Source organism: Mustela nivalis (genome assembly GCF_964662115.1).
Source record: "Mustela nivalis genome assembly, chromosome: 10".
NCBI classification, from domain to species: Eukaryota; Metazoa; Chordata; class Mammalia; order Carnivora; family Mustelidae; genus Mustela; species Mustela nivalis.
The window spans coordinates 41,990,561-42,015,018 of NC_139029.1; the positions used below are offsets into that span (position 1 = coordinate 41,990,561).

At 52.4% G+C, this 24,458-nt stretch overlaps 1 protein-coding gene across 8 annotated transcripts in view; it reads left to right on the top strand.

The window, feature by feature from the left end:
* Positions 1-24,458, top strand: part of ACOT11 (acyl-CoA thioesterase 11) — a 90,683-nt gene that overhangs the window by 32,980 nt on the left and 33,245 nt on the right. For 2 of the 8 annotated variants that reach the window (XM_082686168.1, XM_082686169.1), the window contains exon 1: positions 10,660-10,785. The exons of 1 other annotated variant lie outside the window; for it this stretch is intronic. In XM_082686168.1, coding sequence (XP_082542294.1) covers positions 10,753-10,785 — 33 coding nt within the window. In that variant the 5' untranslated portion in view covers positions 10,660-10,752. Of the gene's footprint in view, positions 1-4,800; positions 5,356-10,659; positions 10,786-17,042; positions 17,364-19,977; positions 20,157-24,458 lie in introns of those variants that run through there. 5 more of the 8 variants (XM_082686172.1, XM_082686171.1, XM_082686174.1 and 2 more) reach the window with 5 other exon arrangements.

Genomic DNA, 24,458 nt, shown 5'->3' on the forward strand with positions numbered 1-24,458 from the left:
TGCCCCAGAGATACAAAAGTTCTTAACAAAATTTTAATAAATCAAAACCCACGATATATAGTAAGTAAAATATATCATTATGCAATATATATCCTAGGGATGAAAAGTTGCTTTAACATTTGAAAAGTAATCAGTGTAATTCATCATATTAACAAATTTAAAAGGACAAACCATATGATTATCTAAATAGATGCAGAAAAAGCATTTGACAAAATCCAACATCCATTCCTGATGAAAAACTTGCAGCAAGCTAGAAATAGAGGGAAGAGCACATCTTCAGTCTGATAAAGGCCTTTACAAAAAATCTAATGTCCTAATGTCTTACTTAACGTGAAAGATTGGGTGCCCTCTCCCTAAGGTCAAGAACAAGGACAGGATGTCGGGATCTTTCCATTTGCATTTAACATTGTGGGAGTTTCTAGTCAGGGCAACTAGGCAGGACAAGAAATAAAAGGCATAGAGATTGGAAATAAAAAGGTAAAACTGTCCCTACTTGCAGATAACATGATCATCTATGAAAAAAATTTTTTTAAGATTTTATTTTAAACACTCTCTATGCCCAATGTGGGGCTTGAACTCTCAACCCCGAGATCAAGAGTTGCATGCTTTACTGACTGAGCCAGACATGTGCCCCAGAAATTTAAAAAAATCTATAAAGTGACACTTAAGATGAGTTTTAATGGTTTCAAAATGGATGCAAATACAGTAATACACAAAAAGCAATTGTATTTCTACATCCTAGCAACATTCTGATTGAAACTGAAATTTTTATATTTTTAGTATATTTATTTATTTTTAAGTAATCACTACCTTTAACGTGGGCCTCGAAGTCATTACCCCCTGAGATCGAGAGTCCCATTCTCCACTAACTGAGCCAGCCGGCTGTCCCTGAAATTGAAATTTTTAAAGTATATACATATATATTTTTAATCTTTTTTTTTTTTTTTAAAGATTTCATTATTCATTTATTTGTCAGAGAGAGAGTACACACAAGCAGGAGAGTGGCAGGCAGAGGCGGCTAGAGAAGCAGGCTCCCTGCCGAGCAAGGAGCCCTATAGAGGACTTGATCCCAGGAGCCTGGGATCATGACCTGAGCCAAAGGCAGTGGCTTAACCCACTGAGCCACCCAGGCGTCCCTATATATATATATTTTTTAAAGATTTTATTTATTTGGGGCGCCTGGGTGGCTCAGTGGGTTAACCAGCCTCTGCCTTCTGCTCAGGCCCTTATCTCAGAGTCCTGGGATTGAGCCCCACATTGGGCTCTCTGCTCAGTGAGGAACCTGCTTCCTCCTCTCTCTCTGCCTGCCTCTCTGCCTACTTGTGATCTACTTGTGGGGTGCCTGGGGGGCTCAGTTGGTTAAGCAACTGCCTTTGGCTCAGGTCACGATCCCAGTGTCCTGGGATTGAGCCCCACATCAGGCTCCTTGTTCAGCGGGAGCCTGCCACGTCCTCTCCCTCTGCAAGCTGCTCCCCCTGCATGTACTTTCTCTCTGTGTGTCAAATAAATAAATAAATAAAATCTTTTAAAAAGAAGACTAGAAAAGAAAATTAACTTGGAATACAATATGGTCTAAATGTAAAAGCTAAAACTATAAAAATTCTAGAAGAAAACATAAAAGAAAATCTTAGTGACCTTGGAGTTGGCCAGGGTTTCTTAAGCAGGACACAAAAAGTCTATGGTACAAAATAAAAAATTGATAAATTAGACTTCATCATGATTTAAAAATTGTGTTCTTCAGGGCACTGTTATGAAAATGAAAAGATGAGCCCCAGATTTGGAGAAACTATCTGCAAAACATACATGTAGGACTTGTATCTAGATATGTATGAAGTTGTATTTAAAATATTTAAAAAAATATATTTTTTATTTATTTTAGAGAGAGTGCATGTGCACACACATGCAGGGGGAAGGACAGAGGGGGAAGGAGAGGGAGAGAGAGAATCTCAAGCAGACTCTGTGCTGAGCATGGGGCCCACACGGGGTTTGGGATCTCACGACCCTGAGATCATGGCCTGAGCGGAAACTAAAAGTCAGCATTTAACTGACTGAGCCACCCAGGCACCCCTAAAATATTTTAAATTGTGATAAGATATACATAACATAAAATTTGTCATCTTAACTGATTTTAAGTGTACAGTTGCTGTTCAACCAATCTCCAGGTTTTTTTTTTTCTTGCAAACTAACTACATCCATTAAACAGCTGCTAACTTCCTTCCTCCCTAGCCCCTGGCAGCCATCATTCTGCATTCTATTTCTATGAATTTGACTACTCTAGTTACCTCATATAGTGGAATCATAAAGTGTTGTCTTTTCGTGATTGACTTATCGCACTTAGCATAATGTCCTCACGGTTCCTCCATGTTCTAGCATGTGTCAGAATTGCCTTCCTTTTTAAGGTTGAATAGATTTCACTGTATGCATGGACCACAATTTGCTTATTCATTTATCAGTCGATGGCCATTTGGGTTGTTTCTACCTTTTGCATATTGTCACTAGTGCTGCTGTGAACATAGGTTGTGCAGATATCTTCCGGAGAGCCTATTTTCAGTTCTTTTGGATATATAAAGAACTCTTATAATTCAATAATAAGAAATAAATCCCGTTTTTTTAAATAAAGATTTTTATTAAAAATGCAGATTTTTATTTTTATTAAAAATAAAGATTTTATTAAAAATGCAGAGAGGCAGGCAGAGAGAGAGGGGGAAGCAGGCTCCCTGCTGACCAGAGTGCCCGATGTGGGGCTCGATCCCAGGACCCTGAGATCATGACCTGAGCTGAAGGCAGAGGCTTAAACCACTGAGCCACCCAGGCGCCCAATCCCGTTTTTTTTTAATTGGAAAATATTTGACTAGACATTTTACCAAAGAAGAAACAAAGATCATGGTAAGTCTGCATACAAAAAGATGCTTCATAACATTAATGGACAGGAAAATATACATGAAACCTACAATGATAAAGCCCTCCGAATCCACTGAAATGATTTAGATTAAACTGACTGACGGAGCGCTGTGAGAATGTGGAGGAACTGGAACTCTCACGGGCTGCTAGTGGGAATGTGGACCAATACCTCCGGGGTGGAAAAATTTTGGCACTTTAAAAAACGTTAAATGTATGTTCTATCATATGACTTGGCCATTCCACTCCTAGGTATCTCCTAGAGAGAGGACAGTGTATGTTCACAGGCGGATTTGAACATGAATGTTCACACCAGCTTTATTTGTATACTAGCCAGCAACTACAAATAATCCCAAATCTGTCAGTCAATGAGTAACCAAATCGTGCTATAACCATAAAATGGCATTCTACTTAGCGATAGGAAGGGACAAATTATTGGTGTGTGCAATGTACATATGAATTGCAAAATAGTTTTGGTGAGTGAATGGAGTCGGAGGAAGAAGAATGCATACTGTGTGATTCCATTTATGCAGCATTCTACAACCTCAAACTGATCAAGAGTGACAGAGGCGGACTATTGTTTGCCTGGGGAGGAGGGGGAAGGGGCAGTGTGGGGCAGAAGGGAGAGATGACAAAGGGCCATGGGAAGTTTTGGGGGTAATGATGTCTTCATTGCCTCGACTGTGATGCTTTCATGAATATATATGTATATACATATTTATATATGATATGTATGTCAAAACTTAACAAATTATATACTTAAAAAAAAGATTTTATTTATTTGACAGAGAAAGAGATCACAACTAGGCAGAGAGGCAGACAGAGAGAGGGGGGAAGCAGGCTCCCCGCTGAACAGAGAGCCCAAAGTGGGGCTTGATCCTGGGACCCTGAGATCATGACCTGAGCCAAGGCTCAGGGATCCTGAGATGATGACCTGAGCAGAGGCTTAACCCACTGAGCCACCCAGGCACCCCACAAATTATATATTTTAAATATGTGGAGTCCATTGCATGTAATAATATCTCAATAAAGCTATAAGGCAAAAATTAGTAAATTCAAGTAGACCCATAAGGAGAAATACTATGTAGCAATGAAAACTATGGAAAGATATTTATGATAATTGTTGAGAGAGAAATAAAAAGCAGATTACAGAATGGTATATCCAATCTGGCCACTTGTTTTTATTTTTTTATTTTTAATTTATCTATATTATTATTATTTTTTAAATATTTATTTATTTATTTGACAGAGTGAGACAGCGAGAGAGAGAACACAAGCAGGGGGAGTGGGAGAGGGAGAAGCAGGCTTCCCTCTGAGCAGGGGGCCTGATGTGGGGCTTTATCCCAGGACCCTGGGCTCATGACCTGAGCCAAAGTCAGAGGCTTAAGACTGAGCCACCCAGGCGCCGTTTTATTATTACTTTTAAAAAGACGTTATTTTTAAGTAATCTCTATACCCAACATGGGGCTTTAAACTCACAATCCTGAGACCAAGAGTAGCGTGCTCTACCGACTGAGCCAGATTTTTCTAGGCAGCTCCATATGCCTATGATCATATTCTGTATTTCATATCACATCATATTACTTTATATCACAGAACATAACACATGTAGGCACACATGGTGGAGGAGGAGGGGGTGCCTCCATCTCCTCGGGGGGCATGTCTACCTACATCTTTCATCTTTAGTCTCGTTAAAAGCACATACCTTAAACATGAACAGTGATTCTCTCCGAGGGAAGAGACTGTGGACGGTATTCAGTTTTCTTTGTTCTGTTTCAAACTGTCTGTCGTCACATTTTTCTCTGCGTATGCACGTGGGCCAGATAGTGTATATTCCGGGCCCCAGATAGCGGGCCGGAAGCTCGTCGCAGCATCAGGCTCAGTGTTGGGCACGCAGCAGGTGCTCCCTAGAGGTGTGAACGAAGACCGCGAGAAGTGGGTTCAGCAAGGACCGGAGGGCAGCGTTTGCGTTCTGGCGCCTGTTCTGCTCCACATGGACCCTGCCAGGCCCGGCGACCGCGTTTCCGGGCTCTGCCCGGCGCCCCGGGATGGACGCCTGGCGGGGCGGGGTGTCTGGCGCCGGCCGGGGTGCCCTGGCCCTTTGCAGTCGCCCGGGGGCGCGGGCAGGCCAGGCCGCCCCACCCGTGCAGCGGAGGGGAGGGCAGAGGAGAGGAGAGGAGAGGAGGGGCGGGGAGGGGACCGGAGTCATCAGGAACTCGCCCAGGCCGCTCCCACTGCCGCTGCAGCCAGTGCCTTTGCGAGGCAGCTTAGGGCGCCTGCTGCAGGCTCTCCGCAGCCTCCCCGCAGCCTCCCCCATCAGACTCTGGTCTGGGACCGAGACTGCTCAGACGCCTGGTTCTGAGCGTCTCCCCGCCGAGCTCCTTCTTCGACGTTCCGAGCAGGCTCCCCCGGGCCTCTGCCCTGCAAGCTGTGGGGTCTAGAGGGCCTACCTCTTAGGTAAGACCGTGGCCTCCTGCAGTCCCTCCCCCGCCTCCCATCTTGCAAAGGACCACACACTCTCTAGGATCCTCGTGCTCCTGCCTCCTGGTCTGTCCCAGCACTTTCTTTAGGCGGAGCTTCCTCTACCCAGCCTACAACCGGCTGGTGCCAGAGGAGCTGCCTGGGGTCTGAGTGCCCTCTTGCTTGGGCAGGCTGAGGCGTGAAGCATCCTGGGTTTTGAGCAGAGATGGGCCTGCCTCTCAGTAGGATGGGGGAGGCTGGCCCTGGGTCAAGGTAAGGGCCTATGGACACAAGACTCAGAGTCCAGAGGGTGCAGCCAGTGTGACTCACTGGGACATGGGGTGGGTGAGGGAGCACTAGCCCTTGTTGTGCGGGCAAGGGTCTGGTCTAGGAGGTGAGGCTGGGTCCTAACCCCAGCAGCTGGGCTCAGACCGGCAGCATCTGGGCCCAGGAGTTGGTTCCAGCCCTGGGAGAGGCAGGTGGTGAGAGAGGAGCAGGCAAGTCGTGTCTGAGCCTGCCAGGTGGGATGGAGTTCAGGATTGGCTGGGTAGGTCCAGTACTCTGCTCATGCATCCCGCTTTGGGCCTTCGGGGCTTGTCGGCACCCCTCACTCCCCATCACCACCACCTGTGTCTTACCTCCTCTGCACAGTGGAGCAGGCTTCCCACTGCTTTCCTTGTAAAGCTTCTCTGTAAAGGGCAGCTTCTCTGAGGGGAGCCTGGCCTTGGAGCAATGTTGATGTCACCTCTGCTTCCTGTCTTGTTTCCTTTGTTCCTCCCTCCTGTCCCCGTTTCTATTTATCCCACAACTTCCTTTATTCTGCCATGCCAAGCCCAAGGGGCCCCCAGAAGGAACTGGAGTCTTCAGCTTGGGGAACAGGAGAGGATGATTCATTCGTTTGATCATTCCGGTACACACATATTTACTCCCATTCACTCACTCTTTCCCATTCAGTTACTCCTTCCCTCATTCTTGGGACACTTAATGAGCATCTACTATGTTCAAGACCCTGAGTGTTAGGTGGGAGTGGTGGCAGGATACTCTGATGAATCAGCTGCATTCCTGCTGCCCACTGTTCAAGATCAAGAAGGGGAAATGAGGGGGCGCCTGGGTGGCTCAGTGGGTTGAGCCTCTGCCTTCGGCTCAGGTCATGATCCCGGGGTCCTGGGATCGAGCCCCACATCGGGTTCTCTGCTCCGCGGGGAGCCTGCTTCCTCCTTTCTCTCTGCCTCTCTGCCTACTTGTGAGGAACAGAGGGGACTAAGGAGGAGGAAGGAAGGGTCACTTAGGAAGGGCACAGAAGACTTCTCGGAGGTGATGCTGTTTGAGCCAGACCTTGAACGGGGACAGGATTGGGATGTAGAGCTACCAGAAAGCATCAGGACAGAGGGAAGAGTGGGAACAAAGAAAACTCCAGGTGTGTGAGGAAACAGTTGCAAGCTCTGTTCATGGTTTGAGACAAGTAGAAGAAACTAGTCTGGATGGGGAAGAGGACAGGCCTGTGCTCCTATCTCCCTGCCTTCTGTTAGAGGCCGGGGGAGCAGCCCTGTTCTGGGTGACCCAGAGCCATGGTCATGGGCTAATGGCAAGACCCTTGTGACTGTTAGAGCGCTTTAATTTTTCAGTGAGCCTTAGATGGGACTGAGCCCTTCAATCTCGGAGGTATGTAAGTGGAGGCTGGGATGGTGTGTGTGTGTGTCTAGTGGGGGAGAGTTACAGGTTCTGACCCATGGAGGGGTTCAGCTAGGGCCGTTCTGAAAGTGGGAGTTGGAGTGGATGACATCGGAGGTCCCCTGCTAGCCGGAGTTTGTGGTCCTGGAAAGGCTAAAAGGCCTAGTTGAGGGAATTCCTGGGAGTTTGGTTATTTATTCACGTACTCACTCCCTCATTTGATCCTCTACCCCTTCCTCCCTCTCACTCACTATACCCTTGTTCTGGGCAGACCCCATGCTGAGGACTCAGATGACTCAGATGAACTCCCTGTCTGTGCCAGTTCCCAGTCTGATAGGGGAAACAGACCCCTGCCAGACAGTGACAACCCAGTATCTCTGTGGCATATAAATGGAGGTTACTTTGCTGTGTTTTGTCACGGAGTGGGGTGACACAGCTGGGACATGGGCTTGAAGAATTAATGCAGACGTATGTCTTCCAGCTGAAGGATATTATATGAGTATTAGGATATGGGTATTATATGGTATTAGGGTATGAAGGATATTATATAAGAAGCGCTTTCAGGGGAAAATACTCAGGGTCTGGGACTTAAGAAGCAGGCTTTCTTGACTCATGGGGCTCCCTAGATGTGTCCTTAGGGACCAGGCCTTTGGACTACGGGCACCACAAGCTCATCCCATGTCAGCAATGAGCCTACGGGTTTTGGGCAGCCCTAGAGAAATCCTTGGTCCACATGAGCTGTGAGAGGCTACACAGAGTGCTGGTTACACCTGTGGGCTCTGGACTTCGATCAGGGTTCAAATCCTTACGCTAAGTCTTATCAGCTGCATGACTTTGGATACATGACCCTTTGCCTTCAGTTTTCCTCTGGAGCGGAGTGATAATGCTAGTGCCTTCCTCAAAGGGTGAGGCTCAGAGGTGGTACCATACCTGAGGGGCTGGCACGGGGCTAGGCGTGTATGTGAGGAGCTGTAATGACAGTGATGGTGGCCATGAGAGTGAGGGACAGTCACAAGCCATCTCAACCGTCTCTGGGTCTCATTCCCCCCACCTGTGTCCCCAGCTCACTGGCTCCCACCGTATGGTCCTTGGACCAGCAGCATCAGCATCTCTTGGGATCTTATTAGAAATGCAAATTCTTGGGCTCTCTGGGAGCCTTGCTTTCAGCAGTCTGCATTTTAAGCCACCTTCCGTGTGGTTCTGATGCAGGCTGAAGTTTGGAGACCACCGGCCTCACTCTCACTTAAGACCGGGTCTCTACCCACCTTTCCAGGACTGTGATTCACCCGGGGCTGCGGTGTGTTTCCTACGTTTAGGACCCTGGTCTGCTGGCTGATGGGGAGAGGGGCCAGAGATGATAAGATGTGGTGTCAGCCCTCAGGGGACTTGTGGGAGAGTTGGGAAGGGGAGGCAGATGCCCATGGAGATCTTCACTGGAGTCACAGAGACACCACAGAGTGGAGTCTGTGACTTCACTGGAGTCACAGAGCTGCCAAAGAAGAGCAGAGAGGAGAGAGAACTTTGTGGACTGCAGAGCCTTCTGCAGAAAGATCTGGATCTCTGTGGCCTGTTCCTTTTTTTTTTTTTTTAAGGTTTTATTTATTTATTTGACAGAGAGAGATCACAAATAGGCAGAGCAGCAGGCAGAGAGAGAAGGGGAAACAGGCTCTCTACTGAGGAGAGAGCCCGATGCGGGGCTCGATCCCAGGACTCTGAGATCATGACCTCAGCTGAAGTCAGAGGCCTAACCCACTGAGCCACCCAGGCACCCCCTCTGTGGCCTGTTCCTGACAGGATGCTGATTCAACCTTGCTGGGAGTCCTCTCCTAAGTCTTATGGAAGCCTCCCTTGTTTTGTGCCTTGCTGTGGGGTGAGGTAGACAGGGCTCTAGGCTTGAGGTTAGGAGTAGCGATTCTAGACAACTTCCTCATGGACTTTGGGTAGCTTGCCTCTCATCCCTGGGCTTCAGGGTACCCCTGTGTAAGATAGGGGTACTAGACTGAGTCTAGTGTGTCTGAGACATTGTAAGCCACTGGTGAAAGTGTAGGCTGGGGACCAGAAACTCTCTGGGTCTCTGTACCATGGAACCCTGAAATTGGCCTTCCTGTCTGCTGGAATGCCGTGCGCTGGGCTGTGCCTTCTCTGGGTTGGTTTTCTTATCAGTCAGGGGAGGACTCATGATCCCTGTCCTGTTCACTTCACATGGCTTTTGTCACGTGGGGCATGTGCTTCATTCTTCGAAGCTTCTTGTTGCCTCAGCCCGGTGGCCTGGCACTTGAGGCCCTCCTCAACAGATTCCCAGCTTTTTACTTCAAGATGAGCATCCTGTTCTGTTCCTGTTAGGCCTTCCATCTCACTCTTCTTCTCAAACTATCCAGGCCCATTCAGTCTTCAGGCCAGAAAGCACCACCTCCTCCAGGAAGCCTCCTCGATTGCCCCACCCCTCAGGGCCATCCTTGGACCATCTTGCTGTCTTTAAGGCTTGATTTTAATTTCTCACTCGTTGACACTGAACGGCTGAAGACCCCTGAGCTCTTTCAGGGAAAGACTTGAGCTCACAGGAATAGACATGAGAATCCTTTCAGAGGCACATGGAGTTCTGTTCGAGAGAGAACCATGCCCAGAACCCAGGTGTCTTAGGCTCAGGGGGAGACATCATTAGGAGTGTGGGGAGTGAGCTGGAGGCAATGGAGGGCAGATAGGGCCGACCTGTGTTCCAGCATGGCTCTGCACTCAGCAGCTGTGCCACCTGGGCCATGTCACATTTCCCCTCCCGCTCCAAGGGATGTTCCAGTGGGCTGGAGTGAGGACAGCACTAGGCCTTGGACACAGCAGGTGTTCGGTTATTGCTCTCCCTGGCTCCCCCTGCCTGGCTCTGCCCTGCCTTCTACTCTTAACCACCAAGGACTTTATATTATTGGCCCATCATGAAAAGCCCAAGTGTCAGTGTCAAGGCCCCCTTGTGAAGCCTCTTCCAGAAGCAAGGACGACAAGAGAAAATCTGGGTGTTCTCTTAGTCGGTGGTAGCTACGGAGTGCCTGGGGTGGGATTTGGCAGGTGTTACTTTAAGAAGTCCTTTAAGAAGGAGGGGGTGCTCCCTGTCCCTGGCCAGCCTCTGGCATTGGGCTGCACTTGGGGGCAGCACTCCCCAGGGTGAAGAGTCCTAGCAGGTGGGTCTGGTGTCTCTTTGGGAGGCCGCTGGCTGCTCCCTGGCTTCCTGCCACCTCTGGCCTGACCCCTTGTGGATGGATGGAAGCCTGGTGACCGTTTTTGCCAGTCTAACTGGCTGGGGCCGGTGAGGTGGAGACTCCCGGCCCCTGTGAGGGACCCCAGAGCCAAGAGACCCCATGAGCAGGACGTCAGGGGCTGGCAGTGGGGTTGACTAAGTTTAGCTGTGGCTGAAAGTAAAGCGAGTGTCCCGAGAGGTGCCCAGCGGGCAGGCACAGGGCCCCCTGACTTGGCCGGGGTCCAGTTGGCAGCCTCTCTCCGTCCTGTCTGCCAGGCAGGCCCAGGAGCCTTGGAGGGGGGTGCTCTGGGAGAAGGGGGCAGAGGGCGGTGCCAGGAGAGGCAGGACTCAGTGATAACAGCTGGGCTCAGGAGGGGCGGGAGCTCGGGAGGAGGAGCAGACGAGAGGCTGACCGGCTTCATTTGGAGCCGAAGCCTGCCTGTTGCTCAGGTGACCAGTGTCTCTCTCAGAGGGTGCTGCCAACCGGCCTGGCCGCGATGATCCAGAATGTCGGAAATCACCTGCGAAGGGTATGCAGGGTGGGTGTGAGGAGGCTGGTTGGAGGCCAAGGGGAGGGGTCTGGAGGCTGGGGATCCTGAAAGAGAATTGAAGTTTCCATTTTAAGCCAGAAGTTCTCCGTCTTCTCGCTCATTTTCCCTGGGCCATTTCCTAGATCTCCCTGGAAGGAGGAATTGCAGAACTCCTAGGCTGGTTTATTAGAGGCAACAATCCTGAAGCAAGCCCCAGGGGCCATGCTGAGGGGAAGTTTTCTGCATCTGGAGTTCTATTTTGGGGGTGCGTGTTTCTCCCCGCCGAGTCCGGCGAGTGCTTCTGCCGGACTTCAGAGCTCGGTGCCTCTGTGGCGTGCTGGAGTTCAAGGCTTCTGCTGGAGTTCAGGGCTTGGACCCTGATGGAAGTTACAGGGCTGGGGGTGGGGGCTGTGAGTGGGTGAGTGAGGGTGTGGCAGCCCGGGATTCTCGGGGACAATAACCTCTTTCAGAGAGCAAGCTCCGGACCAGGCATGGGCTGTTGGACAGGTGTCCTGCAGGGTGGCCTTACAACCCACGTTTCCCTGGAGTGTCTTACCAGGGACTTTGGAGCTGAGATTAGATGCTGAGACATGGGATGGAGCCAAGTGCTCATCACTGCCTGGCGGGGGCCTTTGATCTGGTGACCGGGAGAAGGGTGCAGGACAGACTGGTTGAGGTTGTGCTGGGCACAGAGTCGGTGTCCTCTGAGGACATTCTCAGGAAAAGCCTTTTTAAAGGGGACAGGGACAAGTAAATCTCTTACTGACCCCATCCCCTCATCTGTATGACTGCCACTCAGCTCAGACCTCAGCACCCTCCCGCGTCTAGGGCACCTTCTCCCTGCTTCCCCCATTCCACATCCAGCCCCTCCCAGTCCCCTTCCCGGAGGGATGCTTCTTATTAGATGCTTCTTATTACCTATTGGTAAACGGGGTTATCCCGCACCTGCTTAGCCAGCTGCCTTCAGTACAGTGCTCATGTTCCTCACCTGATACAAGAGGCTCCTGGTAATCTTCTGCCTGCTTCTCCCTCCTCATCCCACCTTCCCCACCCCAATAGATTCAGCCATGGTGAACTGCTTGCCACTGCCTCAGTATACCACCTTTGTTCTCTCCTCTGTGCTATGATCCCTACTGTGCTTTTTGCTTGGGTGGCTCCTAGCCACCCCCACGTCCCCTCCTCCACCTCCCCCTCAGCTCAGATGCCAACTCCTCCAGGAAGACTTCCTAGATTTCTCAGGGCACAGAGAGCCTCTGTTAGTTCCTTCTCACACTGGACTGTGTGGTAGACTTGCACATCTATCTTTTCCACCAGCCAATCAGTTCCATGAGGCTGCTCTTGGTGTGCCCATCAGAGGGCTGGGCATGGTCAGAGCCCCAGACACTGTCTAATGAATGCATGGGCCTCTTGCTTCCCAGCTCCTGACCTTGGGGCAGAGAGGTGGGGCTGTGTCTTCTCTTGTGCCTTTCATGATTTTTCCCCCCATTGATTCCCATCGATAACTGGGGGAGAAGGCAGTAGGGGAAGGATGTGTCCTTATCATCATTTTGCAGAATCATGGCAAATCCATATATAACACTGACCACTCTATGCACCACACCAAATGCTTTGTATATATTAATTCATTCAGTTCTCTGTGAGGTGGGTACAGTTATTATCCCTGTATCCCAGATGAGGAAACTGAGGCTCAGAGGGGTTGAGGACTTGCCCAGGCTCAGAATCACACTAGTAGGAAGTGGCAGAGCTGGGATTTGAACACAGGCAATCTGGCAGAGACTCTGAGCTCTTAGGGAAACTGAGGCTCTGCCCTGCGAAAAGTGCAAAAGCTGAGTGAGACTCCAGGCCACAGGATCCGAGTCTGAGCCCAGGCAGCATTTTACTTCCCTGTTCTCCAGCCCCCTTTCCCAAGTCTGGGTGCGGATGTAGATGTGGGGGTGGAATTGGGCCCATGAGGTGACATGGGTGACCTCATGCCAGCTGAGAACACTCTGGTCTGGATTGCCACCTGTGGTCCATTGCCTGCATGGTAGATCTCCTTGGACTTCCCCGTTTCCTCCTGAATTCCCTTCATCCCCCAATAATATAGGACAGTTTGGGATGGTTTTCTGAGTTGTTACCTGAGCTGTTTTTAATGAACAGCAAGCAAATAAAAAAAAAACCCACCAAACACTCTTCACTGGGACGCAGAAAGCCAGGTTAACTGGGAACAGGCAGGGGCCCTCAGAGAACCCACAGCCCTGCATCCCAGGGTTTGGGGGCCCTCGTCCATATCCCGTGGCACGGCAGATGGTTCTGGCTTTTCCCTGCACCCAGCAAGGCTCAGAACATGTGAATGAGAGTGAGGAGGTCAGCCTGCCAAGCTGAGGGAGCAAGGTGTGTGTGTGGGGGGCACTGACTGCCTGTCTGCTGGTGCTGGAAAGGGCCTGCTGTCCTGTCTCAGTCTTTGCCTCTCTCAGTGCCCAAGATGTCAGTCTGTACTGGGTCCTGAGTCCCGTACTCTTGGGCTAGAAGGGGCCCGCTGGTCCCTAGTGGGAGACTGGGAACTTCTGTTCAGCCTTGGTGTTAGCCAGGTCAAGGGCACCTCCGGAGTACTTTATTTACTCTGGGAAAGGTAATGGGGCTGTCGATCCCAGGTTCCCTGAGAAGCCCCGCACCCTGGCCGTGTGGCCGACAGAAGGCTGGAAGGTCAGGAACAGCCACAGGCATCTGCGCACATGCTTGCACATCTACGGATGGACATGCTACTCCTGACTGCTGGCAGTGATCCTACTGCTTCACCTTGAACCTGGGGACAGCTGGAGCTTCTCCCCAGCCTGGCCACCCAGCCTCATGAAGGGCTTAGTTCAGAGTGTGAGGAGGTTTCAGGCACAGTGTTTGGCCCCTCTTTGGATTAACATCTTATCTTCACTCCATTGCTCATATATAACCTTGGGCCAGGTGCTCCCCCTCTTTGAGTGTTCTTTGAGGTCCCCACCAGCCTTGACTTCCTGGGGGTCTGGACTTTTAGGAAGCATTGGTGCACCATCTTGAGGCTGGTCCTGACCATGAAAGACAGGGCCTGTCTGCCTTGAGAACCTTGCTGTGTGGTAGAGGAGGGGAGACCAACAGGATTAAAATGACACACCTGTCATATAGTATGAGTGCAAAAACTACTGGATGAATGAGTGACTATGGGAGCTCAGAAGGGTGCTGAAGTCGTCCCAGAAGGCTTCCTGGAGGAAGAGGCACGACTTAGATACATAGCCTCAGCGTGTTCAGGAACCCCATATGAACCCTGGTCTCAGGCATGGAGAGACACCCTTAGTGTTTGTAGTCTGTCTGGAGGACTCGCCTTCATCCTTCAAAACCTAGCTCAGCCATCATCCCTCCGGCCCATTTGCATCTTGCCTGCCTCCGGAATGAATGGCATCTCCTCGCGATAGTATACTGATTTCAGTTCTTCCCTGCACGGGAATTAGCCTGTGGCAGGTGCTAAGCAGCCTGTGATGAACCCAGGCTGCCATGCGGAGCTGCCGGCTAATGAAGGAGACACAGTGAGAAAGTAGTCAAGTAAATACAGGACCAAAGCCTGTGCTAAGTGCCACGAACAGTAATGACCATGAGCGTAGACGCCGTCGAAGCGCTCCCTGTGTGCCAAGCATGCATGAACTCATTTAGCCTTTGTAACAAGTCTGTGTAGGAGATAACATTACTATGCCCCTGTTGAAGATGAACCTGAGAGAGGTTAAGTAACTTGCTCAAGGTTACACAGCTGTTAAGTGGCACAGCTGACGTTGAACTCAGATTGCTGGAGAACTAGAGACTGTGAGAGAATAATGAGAGAGGTCAGTGGAAGGCCCTCTGAGCCGGTGACTACTGAGCAGAAACCTAAATGCTGAGAAGGAGACAGCCAAAGGAAGGGCTGGAAGCGTATTCCGGGCAGAGGGAATGGCATTCATTGGCAGGCTCCGAGGTGTTGGGAGGGCTGGGTGACTTGGAGCTACTGAGTGGAGGCGGGTGTGGCTGGGACAGGAGCAGGTGGGAGGGGCAGAGACAATGCTACCATGGGCTGCAGGCTGGGGGTCTGGGCCTTGCAGCAGGGCTTGGGGTGTGGAGTGCTAGGGGTTGTATTACCCTGCCCGCCAGACTGGGCGGTGCGTGGGGATGCTCTGTCCCCAGGCTTAGTGCAAAGGTACACAGTCCCTGCACACTGTGCTCAGAGAAGCTCAGAGACCTAGGGAGACACATCATCATGGTTCCTGTCTGTATGGCCAGCATGAGGAAGGTCCCGGCCATCTTCCCCTCCACTCCCTGACCCCTCACATCAGGCAGGTGGGTGATAGACTCAGTCCCCTGGTGCAGACAAGGCACAGAGAAGTGAGATGATGTGCCTGGGCTTGTACAACTGGTGAGACACTTAGAATCCCTAATTGCCAGGCTGAGACCCCTTTCCCAGCCCCTGTCCTGGCCAGGGAGACCTTTGGAACCTCTGTGCATCTAGAGAATGGCCTCACTGTCATACCCAGACCCACCCCATCGCAGCTGCATCTGCCCACCTTTAGCGGCTGACAATGAAGATTAGGGCCATCACCTTCTCCCCTGCCTCACACCTACTGGGGTTGTACCCCTGCCTTCCACCTGTGTTTGGGCCAGACCAGGCCGAGCCGGCCTCCTCAGCACCTCCGCACAGCTGCTCAGGAGTCTAGAGACCTGTGTTAGAGATACTAATGCCCTTGACCCTTCGTTTCCTCCTCTGTGAACCTCGGCTGTTCCTCTAGATCTTGCTGGGTCATTGACAACGTTAATGACTTTGCAGGAGTACAGAGCTTGGCATACGACTGACCATGGTAGAGATGGGTCCTTTTCTTTCATCTGGATTCATCTGGCTTTACCTATCAGAAAACCAAGGCTCTATCCCCGAGCCACTTGGAGCTGGTTAGAGAATTTAAAGTCTTGTGCTGGTTAGAGAATTTAGTCTCATCTGGGCCCAAGCTACAGTGGGGCAGGGGCCCTGGGGCCATGGCTCTTCTCCTTGTCCTGGGCTGACCTGGCTAAGTGGACAGAGTGACCCCTCTGCCTTGTGCCTGCTCTGTCCTCTGCCTCCAGGGACAGATGGTGCTCTGCCAGCTCCCTGGCTGTGGGCCACTATCCAGGAGCAGCCTCCTTGTGTGGAGGAGCTGGCCTCAGGGCGGCGAGGGAAAGTCTGGTACTTTGGGGACACCGGAGTGAGTCAGACTGGACCTGTCCTCAGGTGCCCCCAAACTGATGTGGAAACAGGGAGAGGTACAGAACACTGTGACAGTGGAGTGCGGCTAGGATGTGACAGAGGGAAGCCCAGAGGTGGACCTTCACCAGCCTAGGGGGCAGGGCAGGCTTCCTGGGGGAAGTGACGGGTTAGCATGGCCTTGGAAGTGTTTTCGGGTCAGGAAGCCTGGTCCAGGCTGAGGCCTCCGTGCCTGAAATGTGGGACTGAGCTTGTTCCGCTAGCAGTGGGGAGAGAGTGTGGTAGTGACTCCTCGAGGAGGCCCTCTCCAGCCCTCTTGTCCATGTAATATGTATGTCCTGCCTAGGGCTTCTTCCACGGTAATAACTGACCCTCAGCAAATCGAGTCTTAATTAATGAATGTCAGCAGACATTAAGCATCTGTTTTGAAGATACAGCTTTTGTAGTGAGGAAAGCAAAATCCCAGCGCCACCCCTGGGGCCAAGCGCCCTTAGGCAAGTCCTTCAGATAGGCCGGGTCTCAGTTTCCTTTCTTGTTCAGGAGGGATCATTATCCCTCGTAAGGTTTTGGTGAGGATTACACGATATTATGGATACAAAGCCATTATACAATGTATGTAAAGTCCTGGAACATGGTAGGTCCTGAAAAAATTTTGTCGGGGAGGTCGGAGGAAAGTGGAGATGTGGGTCAAAGGGTACCACCTTTCAGTTAGAAGATGAGTAAGTTCTGGAGACCTGGTGTACAGCATGGGGAGCACTGTTAACAGCGATGTATTACCAACTTGAAATTTGCTAAGAGAGTAAATCTCAGGTGTTCTCATCTGCCCCCCCACCCTCCCGCCCGCCCCAAACAGGGTAACTGCAAGGTGATGGGTATGTTCATAAGCTTGATTGTGGTCATCATTCCACAATGCATATGTATATCAAAACATCATCTTGTGTGATCTGAATATATGCTACTTTTATTTGTCAATCACTGGAACTCTAGGGAGCCATGGGACCTGGTCCCTTGCTCAAGGAGTCTCCTAGTTCCTCTGTCTACACCTGCTTTACAGTCTGGGAAGTGCTCTACAAAGTCGGCAGGCTGCCACCAGTGCCACCAGTGCCACCTGTGCTGTGGCTCCAAGAGGCCCGTCCCCCGGGATGGATGCTCACTGCCCCGTGACGGAGCTGAGCCCCAGCCTCTCCACTCCTTGCCGGTGTCCTATTTGTGACCTCCAGAACAGGCTTCAATCTGCCCCCGGGGGTGCGGCCCTGCCAGGTGTGGCCCATTCCCAAGCCTGGAAAGTGGTCAGAGGTCGAGAAGGGGAGTGGCTCTAAACCCGTCCTAAAGCAGCCTCAGGTTTCCAGCATTCTCCAGGGCTGAGCTGAACCAGGTGGGTCTCAATTTCCATTTGATTTCTTAGGGAGGGTGTGGTGAGACCCACCTCCTGTCCTTCTCTGGGGATACTACCCGGTGTGAACGGTGGCAGGGACAGAGGGGCAGGGGGTGGGGATTGTGCAGACTGGAGCCAGAACTGAGTCTGGCTGGCTCTGAGCTCCTGGCTAGTCAGTGGCTGGCTACTCTTTTCTCAACCATAGTTTCCTTGTCTGTAACGTGGGGTGGGGGGTAGTAATGGGCCCGGTCATTTGAGACTGCTTTGGGCAAGCAGTTTAGTACCCAGCCGGCCCTTCACACAGAGAAGACGAGTGTTCAGATTGAGTGGTGTGCCTATAGGCTTGGAGGGTGGTGGGGTCCATGGGGGAGGGGGCAGGAAAGAGGAAGGGACCCAAGAACGAAATGACTTTGGGGCAAGGGAAGGGGCAAGCCCGGCATTGCTCCCAGCAACCTCCACCCCCCGCTAGAGCCTCCCTGGACTCTGAGTTTCCCCGATCCCACCCCCTTGCTTAAGACTGAGAGAAGGTGTGTCTCACCATGAAAACTGGTTCTCAGCAAGGCAGGCAGGAGAGGGGGATGGACTTCTGAGCCCACTAGGCCCTCTGGATAGGCCATTGTGGGGGTGATGATGCTGGTTGGGATGCTGAGATGCCTATGGTGCAGGTGGGCTGGACTGTCAGAGACCACCACACTTCTAGCTCTTTCTCTACATCACCTGGAAGGCAATCCATGGAGGGTCTCCAAAATGTCAGGCTCGGCCTCAGAAGTCCTGTGGGCTATATGATCTAATCTGCCTCAGAGCTGGTGTTCCCCCCATGGCCAGGGTCCGAGAAACCCAAGTCCACTCTCCCCTCTGCCTCTTTTTTTTAAAAAATAAACTCTATGCCCAACGTGGGGCTCGAACTCCTGACTCTCAGATCGTGAGTCACATGTTCTTCCCACAGAGCCAGCCACGTGCCCCACCCCTCTGCCTTTTACTGGCTGCATGTTGTTCAGTGGCTTTTTCCATGTTCCATCTCTGAATTTCCTTTTCCTCAGCTATACATGGGGACTCCTGCTTCAGAGTGGACTAGAGAATTCAAGGACCCCCAAGGACTAGGCCTGGCACACAGTAGATGCACAATAGATGGTAGCCGTGGATTTCTAAAACGGCATCTTCAAGCTTCTGTTGGGCCAGTTCTTGGGTGGCCCCTGTCTGCAGGCAGCTCTCTGGCTTGGGGAGACCCCTCTCCTGCTGGCTGTGTCCCATCAGCAGCCAGATGAGACCTCCATTATCTCCCAGCCTCTGAGGCAAACAAGACCCCTTCCCTGTGCCTCTACCAACTACTTCCTGTTTTTTTTGCTCTCCTTTCCCAGAAAAATCTCCGCAAGAATTTTCTTTGGTCCCTGCTTCCACTTCTTTACCTCTCACCCTGTCCCTAATCCGTGACTTCTCTCCCTGCCCTCCCTCCACCCCCTTAGAGCTTCTCTGCCCATCTGCTGGGACTGCTCAGCTCCCTGACCAGCAGGTGCCCTCCTGGAGACCTGCCCCACCTTAGTGTCCCTCTGCCTCACCTGCCTCCCTCTTCTTCCCCTGTAGGCTGCTCACTCCCACCGCCCTCTAAAAGAGCTCTGTCCTTGCTCTCTCCTTGGATGATGTCTCTTGTGTCCACTGTGGCTCTGCAGGAAAAACTACCCCCATACCTAAACCGTTTTACTGTATCTTGAGATTTTTGTGGGTCGGGAGTTTGGGCAGGGCTTGGTGGGGTGACTGGTCTGCTCTCCCTGGGGTGGGGTGGAGTTGACTTGGTGGTATTCAGCGGGTGGATGGGCTGGCCTAGGGAATCCAAGATGGCGTCCCTGGTATCTGGTCCCTCTGCGGGAATGGTCGGGGGTTGGGCCTAGCTGGCGCTGGCCTCCCTGCTGTTCCTCTGGCAGCCAAGCTTATCCCACATCCTCTTTGGGCTCTTTGCACCCTCTGTTTCCCTGCCTGAACCCTATACCTCCGGAGTTTTTGTGACCCGCTCCTGCTTTCATTCATTCAGATCTGGGCTTTGAATTTCCTTATTACCTGGGCTGAATTCGCATCTCCCACGCCACCAACTTCTCTCTTCATCCTACCCGCTGTTTCTTACAGCACTTTTTAGTCTCTAAAATGATCATGTTCCTTTGCTTGTTTATTGTCTATCCATCAGAGAACATATTTACTGTTGTATTCCCAGTGTCTGGAAGGAATGAATGGGAGTTTTAAAAAGATTGATGTTGATCCCCAGGAATCAGGGGCCTCGTTCTAGCCTTGGCCACCCTGTTTGCTCTTGTTTTTTTTTTTAAAGATTTTATTTTTTAAGTGATCTCTACCCCCAACGTGTACCTCAAACTCAGAACCCTGAGATCAAGGGTCACATGCTCTCCTGACTGAGCCAGCTAAATGCTCGTTGTCTTGGTTTTATCTCGTACTGAACCCTCTTGTCCTCTGACCCAGCCAGCGTGGAGACCTGTCACTAGGCCACACGTAGCCCTACTCCCTAACTGTCCCCCTCCTGCCTGGTTGTCTTCCCATGCTACCCCTCCCCTCAGCTGCCGCTCACAAGGCTGGGGCTTGTGCTGCCTACCACACCCCAGTGGCCGCCCGCCTCCTCCCTGTCACTGCGTGGTTCCTGCCCGAAACATGTCCCCACCCGCAGCTCAGCCGACTCAGCAGGCATCCGCAGATCGTGAGGCCGCTTCTGCAGATCCAGCCATTAAGCCAGAGCCTCCCCAGCAGCCTTATCCCTTCAAAGTGAGGGCGACAGAAAGACAAAAACGCAGGCAGGTACCATGAATCTTGTCCATTTCACCTGCCTGGTCTTGTGCTCGTATGTTACCGCCTTTCAGGTGGGCGTCTGCAGCCAGTCTTGTCTTCATCCTAGCCGTTTGATCACATGCTGAATGGAACAGACAAATGTGGTACCCCAGGGGAGACCCCTCCAGGTTCAGTCGAACACGTTTTCATGTTTTTACTGAGGGTTTACAATGTTCTGGGTTTGTGCAAATGCAGACTGCACAGAACATGTCTATTCCTGCCTCATGATCTCTTCCCTTGTGCCTGGGATGCTGTGTTCCCAGTGAACCTGAGCTGGTTTCCAGGGATCGCTGCCTTCTGTCCCGTTGGGAGGGGTCTCGAGACTTTCAGAGGCCTGGGAAAGGAAGTCTCCTGGCAACCGTCGCATCTGCTTCAGCTGCGTGTAGACATCCGTGGGAGGCCTCTGTGGAGGGTCACAGACTTTGCCCGTTCAGCATCTTGGCTTGTGGCTGAAGTGAAGCTCTGGTAGTTGGTAGACAGTTGGCGGCTTCAACTGGCAGGGATTGTCACAGAGCAGGGCCGAGAGGCCCGTCTGATGTCCCTGCTGATGCAGCTTCCCTGCCCCTCTCCTCTCCTGCCAAAGCTCATGCTCTGTGTGTGCTCTGAGAAGGCCCCCTAGCCAGTCACGCAGGCATCTCTTACTCCCAGGGACTGCATAGTCTCCCCCTGGCCAGGACGATTTCCTGGGTCGCTAATCAGGTTCTGGATTTGTAATAACATGAAGGGCTGACACTTTTTAATTACTTTCTCTGGATTGGAGTCTGTGCTAAGCACCTTGCATGTAAAATCTCACTGAATCCTGTCAGTGATATTATCATGCCCATGGAAAGTGAGATTTACGGTGGTTGAAGTAATAAAGGGCTTCAGGTTATCCAGGGAGACAGGAGGGGCCAGGATTCCAACACGGGTTCTGTCTGCTGGGCCCCTCTGCAGCCTTCCTGTTAGTTCCCTGGCCTTCCTGTTTTCTTCCTCCTCTCTCTGCCCTGCTCACCCTCTGCTCAACACGCCTTTCTTGAATCCCTCTGAGAAGGTCACCTTGCAGCTGGAGAACTCGGGGCTCAGGGAAGGCCGTGGAGTGTGGGGTGCCCCCGTGCACTCCTGGCCATCTGTGCACCTGCTCAGGGCAGTAGCCTCTACCAGAGCCCAGGCCCAGCAACGTGGCTCTGACCTTCCCACCTGGCCTGTCAGGCCTTCGAAGCAGCCTGTTGAAGTTGGTGGCCCTTTGCGAGGCCCATTCTGAGGCCTTGTGCACTCCTTGCCAGTGTAAGGAATGCATCCGTGGATCAAGTCACAGCTTTATCTATATAAAGGAATGGTTTCTTGAATACTTTTGGGGAGGAAAAGTTGGTACGCTCTGTGAGGGGCAACTGGGAGAGGTGGGAGGGAAGGGACGAGAGGACTGCGGACCCCAGGGAGGGCGGGAGAATGGGGGGGATTTGGGGCCTCCTTCTTAAGTGTGGGAGAAGGGGCCACGCCTGCCCTGGAGGATAGGACCCCATCCCTCAGCACGAGGGGCCTGCAGGGGCTGGAGAAGCAGCTGGGGCCTCAGAGGGACTGTGGGCTGCCAGCTTCCTGGGGCAGGAAGTCCCGGCTGTGCGGCCAGAATCCCTCCTGCAGGGGCTGAGAGCAGCTCAAGCCTGAGGAATGTGTGCAGCAGGGGAGGTAGGAGGGGGCCCCTTCCTGCCCTGTTACTTCTCCCTCTTCCTCTCTTCTTCTGTTCCCTACCAGCCTCTGTGTAACCTCTCTCTTCTTCTCCCCACGTCCCTCTTCTGGCTCTTTCTCCCTCTCCCCCTTGCTGTCCTGGAGGGGCTTTGGGTACTTGTGGCCACTGTGGCCAGCTCCAAGGTGAGCGGGCTTGCTCGCAGGATGGTGGGTGCCTGTTGCCATGGTGACCCAGAGGCAGATGGGAGGTGCTTTTGGAAGTCTGGCAGGGAGGGTGGGGGGTGCCCTGCTGAGGGGAGAGGGTGGACTTGTTCTCCCCAGTCCCTGAAGTGCCCACCTCACTGCCAGGGGCTCCAGCATGGGGCTGTGGACCATGAATGTGGGTCTCTGGCTGGGTGCTGTCTGAGCGTGTTCCCTGAGGAGCTACCTCGTGTGGGCCAGTCATACTGGGTGTTGGATTGCCTGTGTTCTGGTCCCTCCTGCCTCTTCCTGGGGTTTGCTGGAGGCCGGGGAGGGAGGTGGCAAGCAGCCCGGAGGCGGGGAGCTACAGGGAGGCAGCTCTCAGTGTGTTTGGTGGGAGGGGGGGGGGTGGAGGTGGGGGGGGTGGGGATTCTGGCAGGCAGCCCGGCTCCTCACCCGGCTCCTCACCCGAAGGGTCCCTGTCAGAAAGGAGTGAGCGCCTGTTTCTGGGACTGAGCAAGCTCCTGCTGGACGGCCACTGAAGGGGTGGGGTAGCCGAGATCACAGACCTGGAAATCTTGCTGACCTGAGGTTTCCTTGCACTCCGGAGATCTGAGGATTTACAGAGAACAGTGTTCAGCTCTGAGAGCTTGCTGTTCCCTCACTAGGGGCTGCCACCCCCCTCCCTCCCTCCCGGGCTGCTGGTTCTGTGGGACCAAGTACTCTGACCAGGGGACATCACGGGAAGGGGCACAGAGACCCTTGCTGTTTCCTGCAGAGGGAGTCAGGGGAGGGGAGCTTATGCATATGGATTCTGGAAGGGCCCATGGCTGGTGATGCAGCAGGAACTACCTTGCCTGGCAGAAGAGAGAAGCCATTACAGCCAAGCTGCCAAGCAGCCCCAGCCTTTGGGGGAAACAGACTTGAGTTCCTGTCCCAACTCTGCCATTACTGGCTGGGCAGTTTTGTGCTTACGTGCTTGAATGTGTGTGTGTGTGTGTACAAGTTCTTGACCCTTTCCCAGCCTCTATTTTCCTGTCTATAAGCTGCAGGCAATAGCAAAGCTGATGACTGGAGCTGTGTAAAGATGAAAAGGGATAACACGATAACGCCCACGACGTACTCAGCGCAGTAGCTGGCGTATAGTCAATACTTAAAGAAGGGGGTTGGCGATTGTTCTCAATCTCCTTGGCATGCCTACCCCTGTAGCTTTAAAAACAAGGAAACTGGGGCCAGCGAGATGAAAACACATGCTCCCCTCCCATAGGTCTCCAGTCTGGGGCACACCACATGGACAGCGCCCAGTCAGTACGGAGGGGTGGGAATGGGGGTGCGGGCTGAGGGGCTGCACAGAGCTAGTCCTTGGTCCTCAGCTTCCCCACACACTCATTCATCTCATTAATCTCATCTGATGGGGGAGCAGGTTCGGAGGGGTGGGGTGGTGTGCTCTTTTGAACACCTGAGTAACGGGGGGCAGGGGGAGGAAGCGAGTTCCGGGGCCTCTGTATGTCTGAGGGTAGGTCCGGGACTCACGTGCCGTATGCCTGCCTCCAGAACCCACTGGCCCGTACCGCCTTCGTGCCCCATGTTTCTGTTTCCCCAAAGTGAGGAAGAAAGGCTGCTGGCATTGGTGGTGGTTTAGGAAAGACAAGTCCCTGTCCGGCCAACTGCCCCCTCACAAAGGCACAGCACTTCACAGTTAGCCGGGTCCTTGGTTTGGGGACTTCCCTTAATCCTCACCTCTACTCTTGGATGGAGGTGGGGTGGAGGTATTTGTCTTCCCCTGTTCCCCCCAAGGAGGAAACAACTTCTCAGTAACTTACCCAAGGTCTGCCTGACTCTAAAGACCTTTGGACAGAGATCTACCTGTGCCTCAGTTTCCCCATCCACACAAGCAGGCAACTGTGATCAATCTCGAAGCCCTTCCCACTCTCGTGGTGGTAGAAGGGTCTGTTGTGTAGATGGAGGGGAGTGTTCTGTGGTTCAGAGCTGGGGGGCCGTGGACAGGACTTGGGACTACTCTGGGCTCAGGTCGTCTGTGTACATTGCCTCCAATATTTGTCCATGGGACAGATGAGGTAAGAATGGGAAAGCATTCAGAAAATGCCCTCCTTACCCTGGTTGGCTCCAGGCAGCCTTCTCAGTGGGATAGGGGGAGTTTTCAAGATGACTGGGCTGTGGGTAGGTGTCAGATTTCAGACGAAGTTATTTTTACACTTGGGGGTGGAGGGTGGCAGGTGATGTTTAGGCTCTTTTCTAGAATGGGGTGAGGGGGCAGGGGTGGGAGTTGGGCCTCTGATGGAGAACCTCCCCTGACCTCGTGGCTGGTGTTCTTCCCAGTCTACATGGGGTGACACTAGTGGAGATTGGGGACCCACTGAACAAACATTCATTTGGTCCACAGCAAGCCAGGCACTTTGCTGGGTCCTG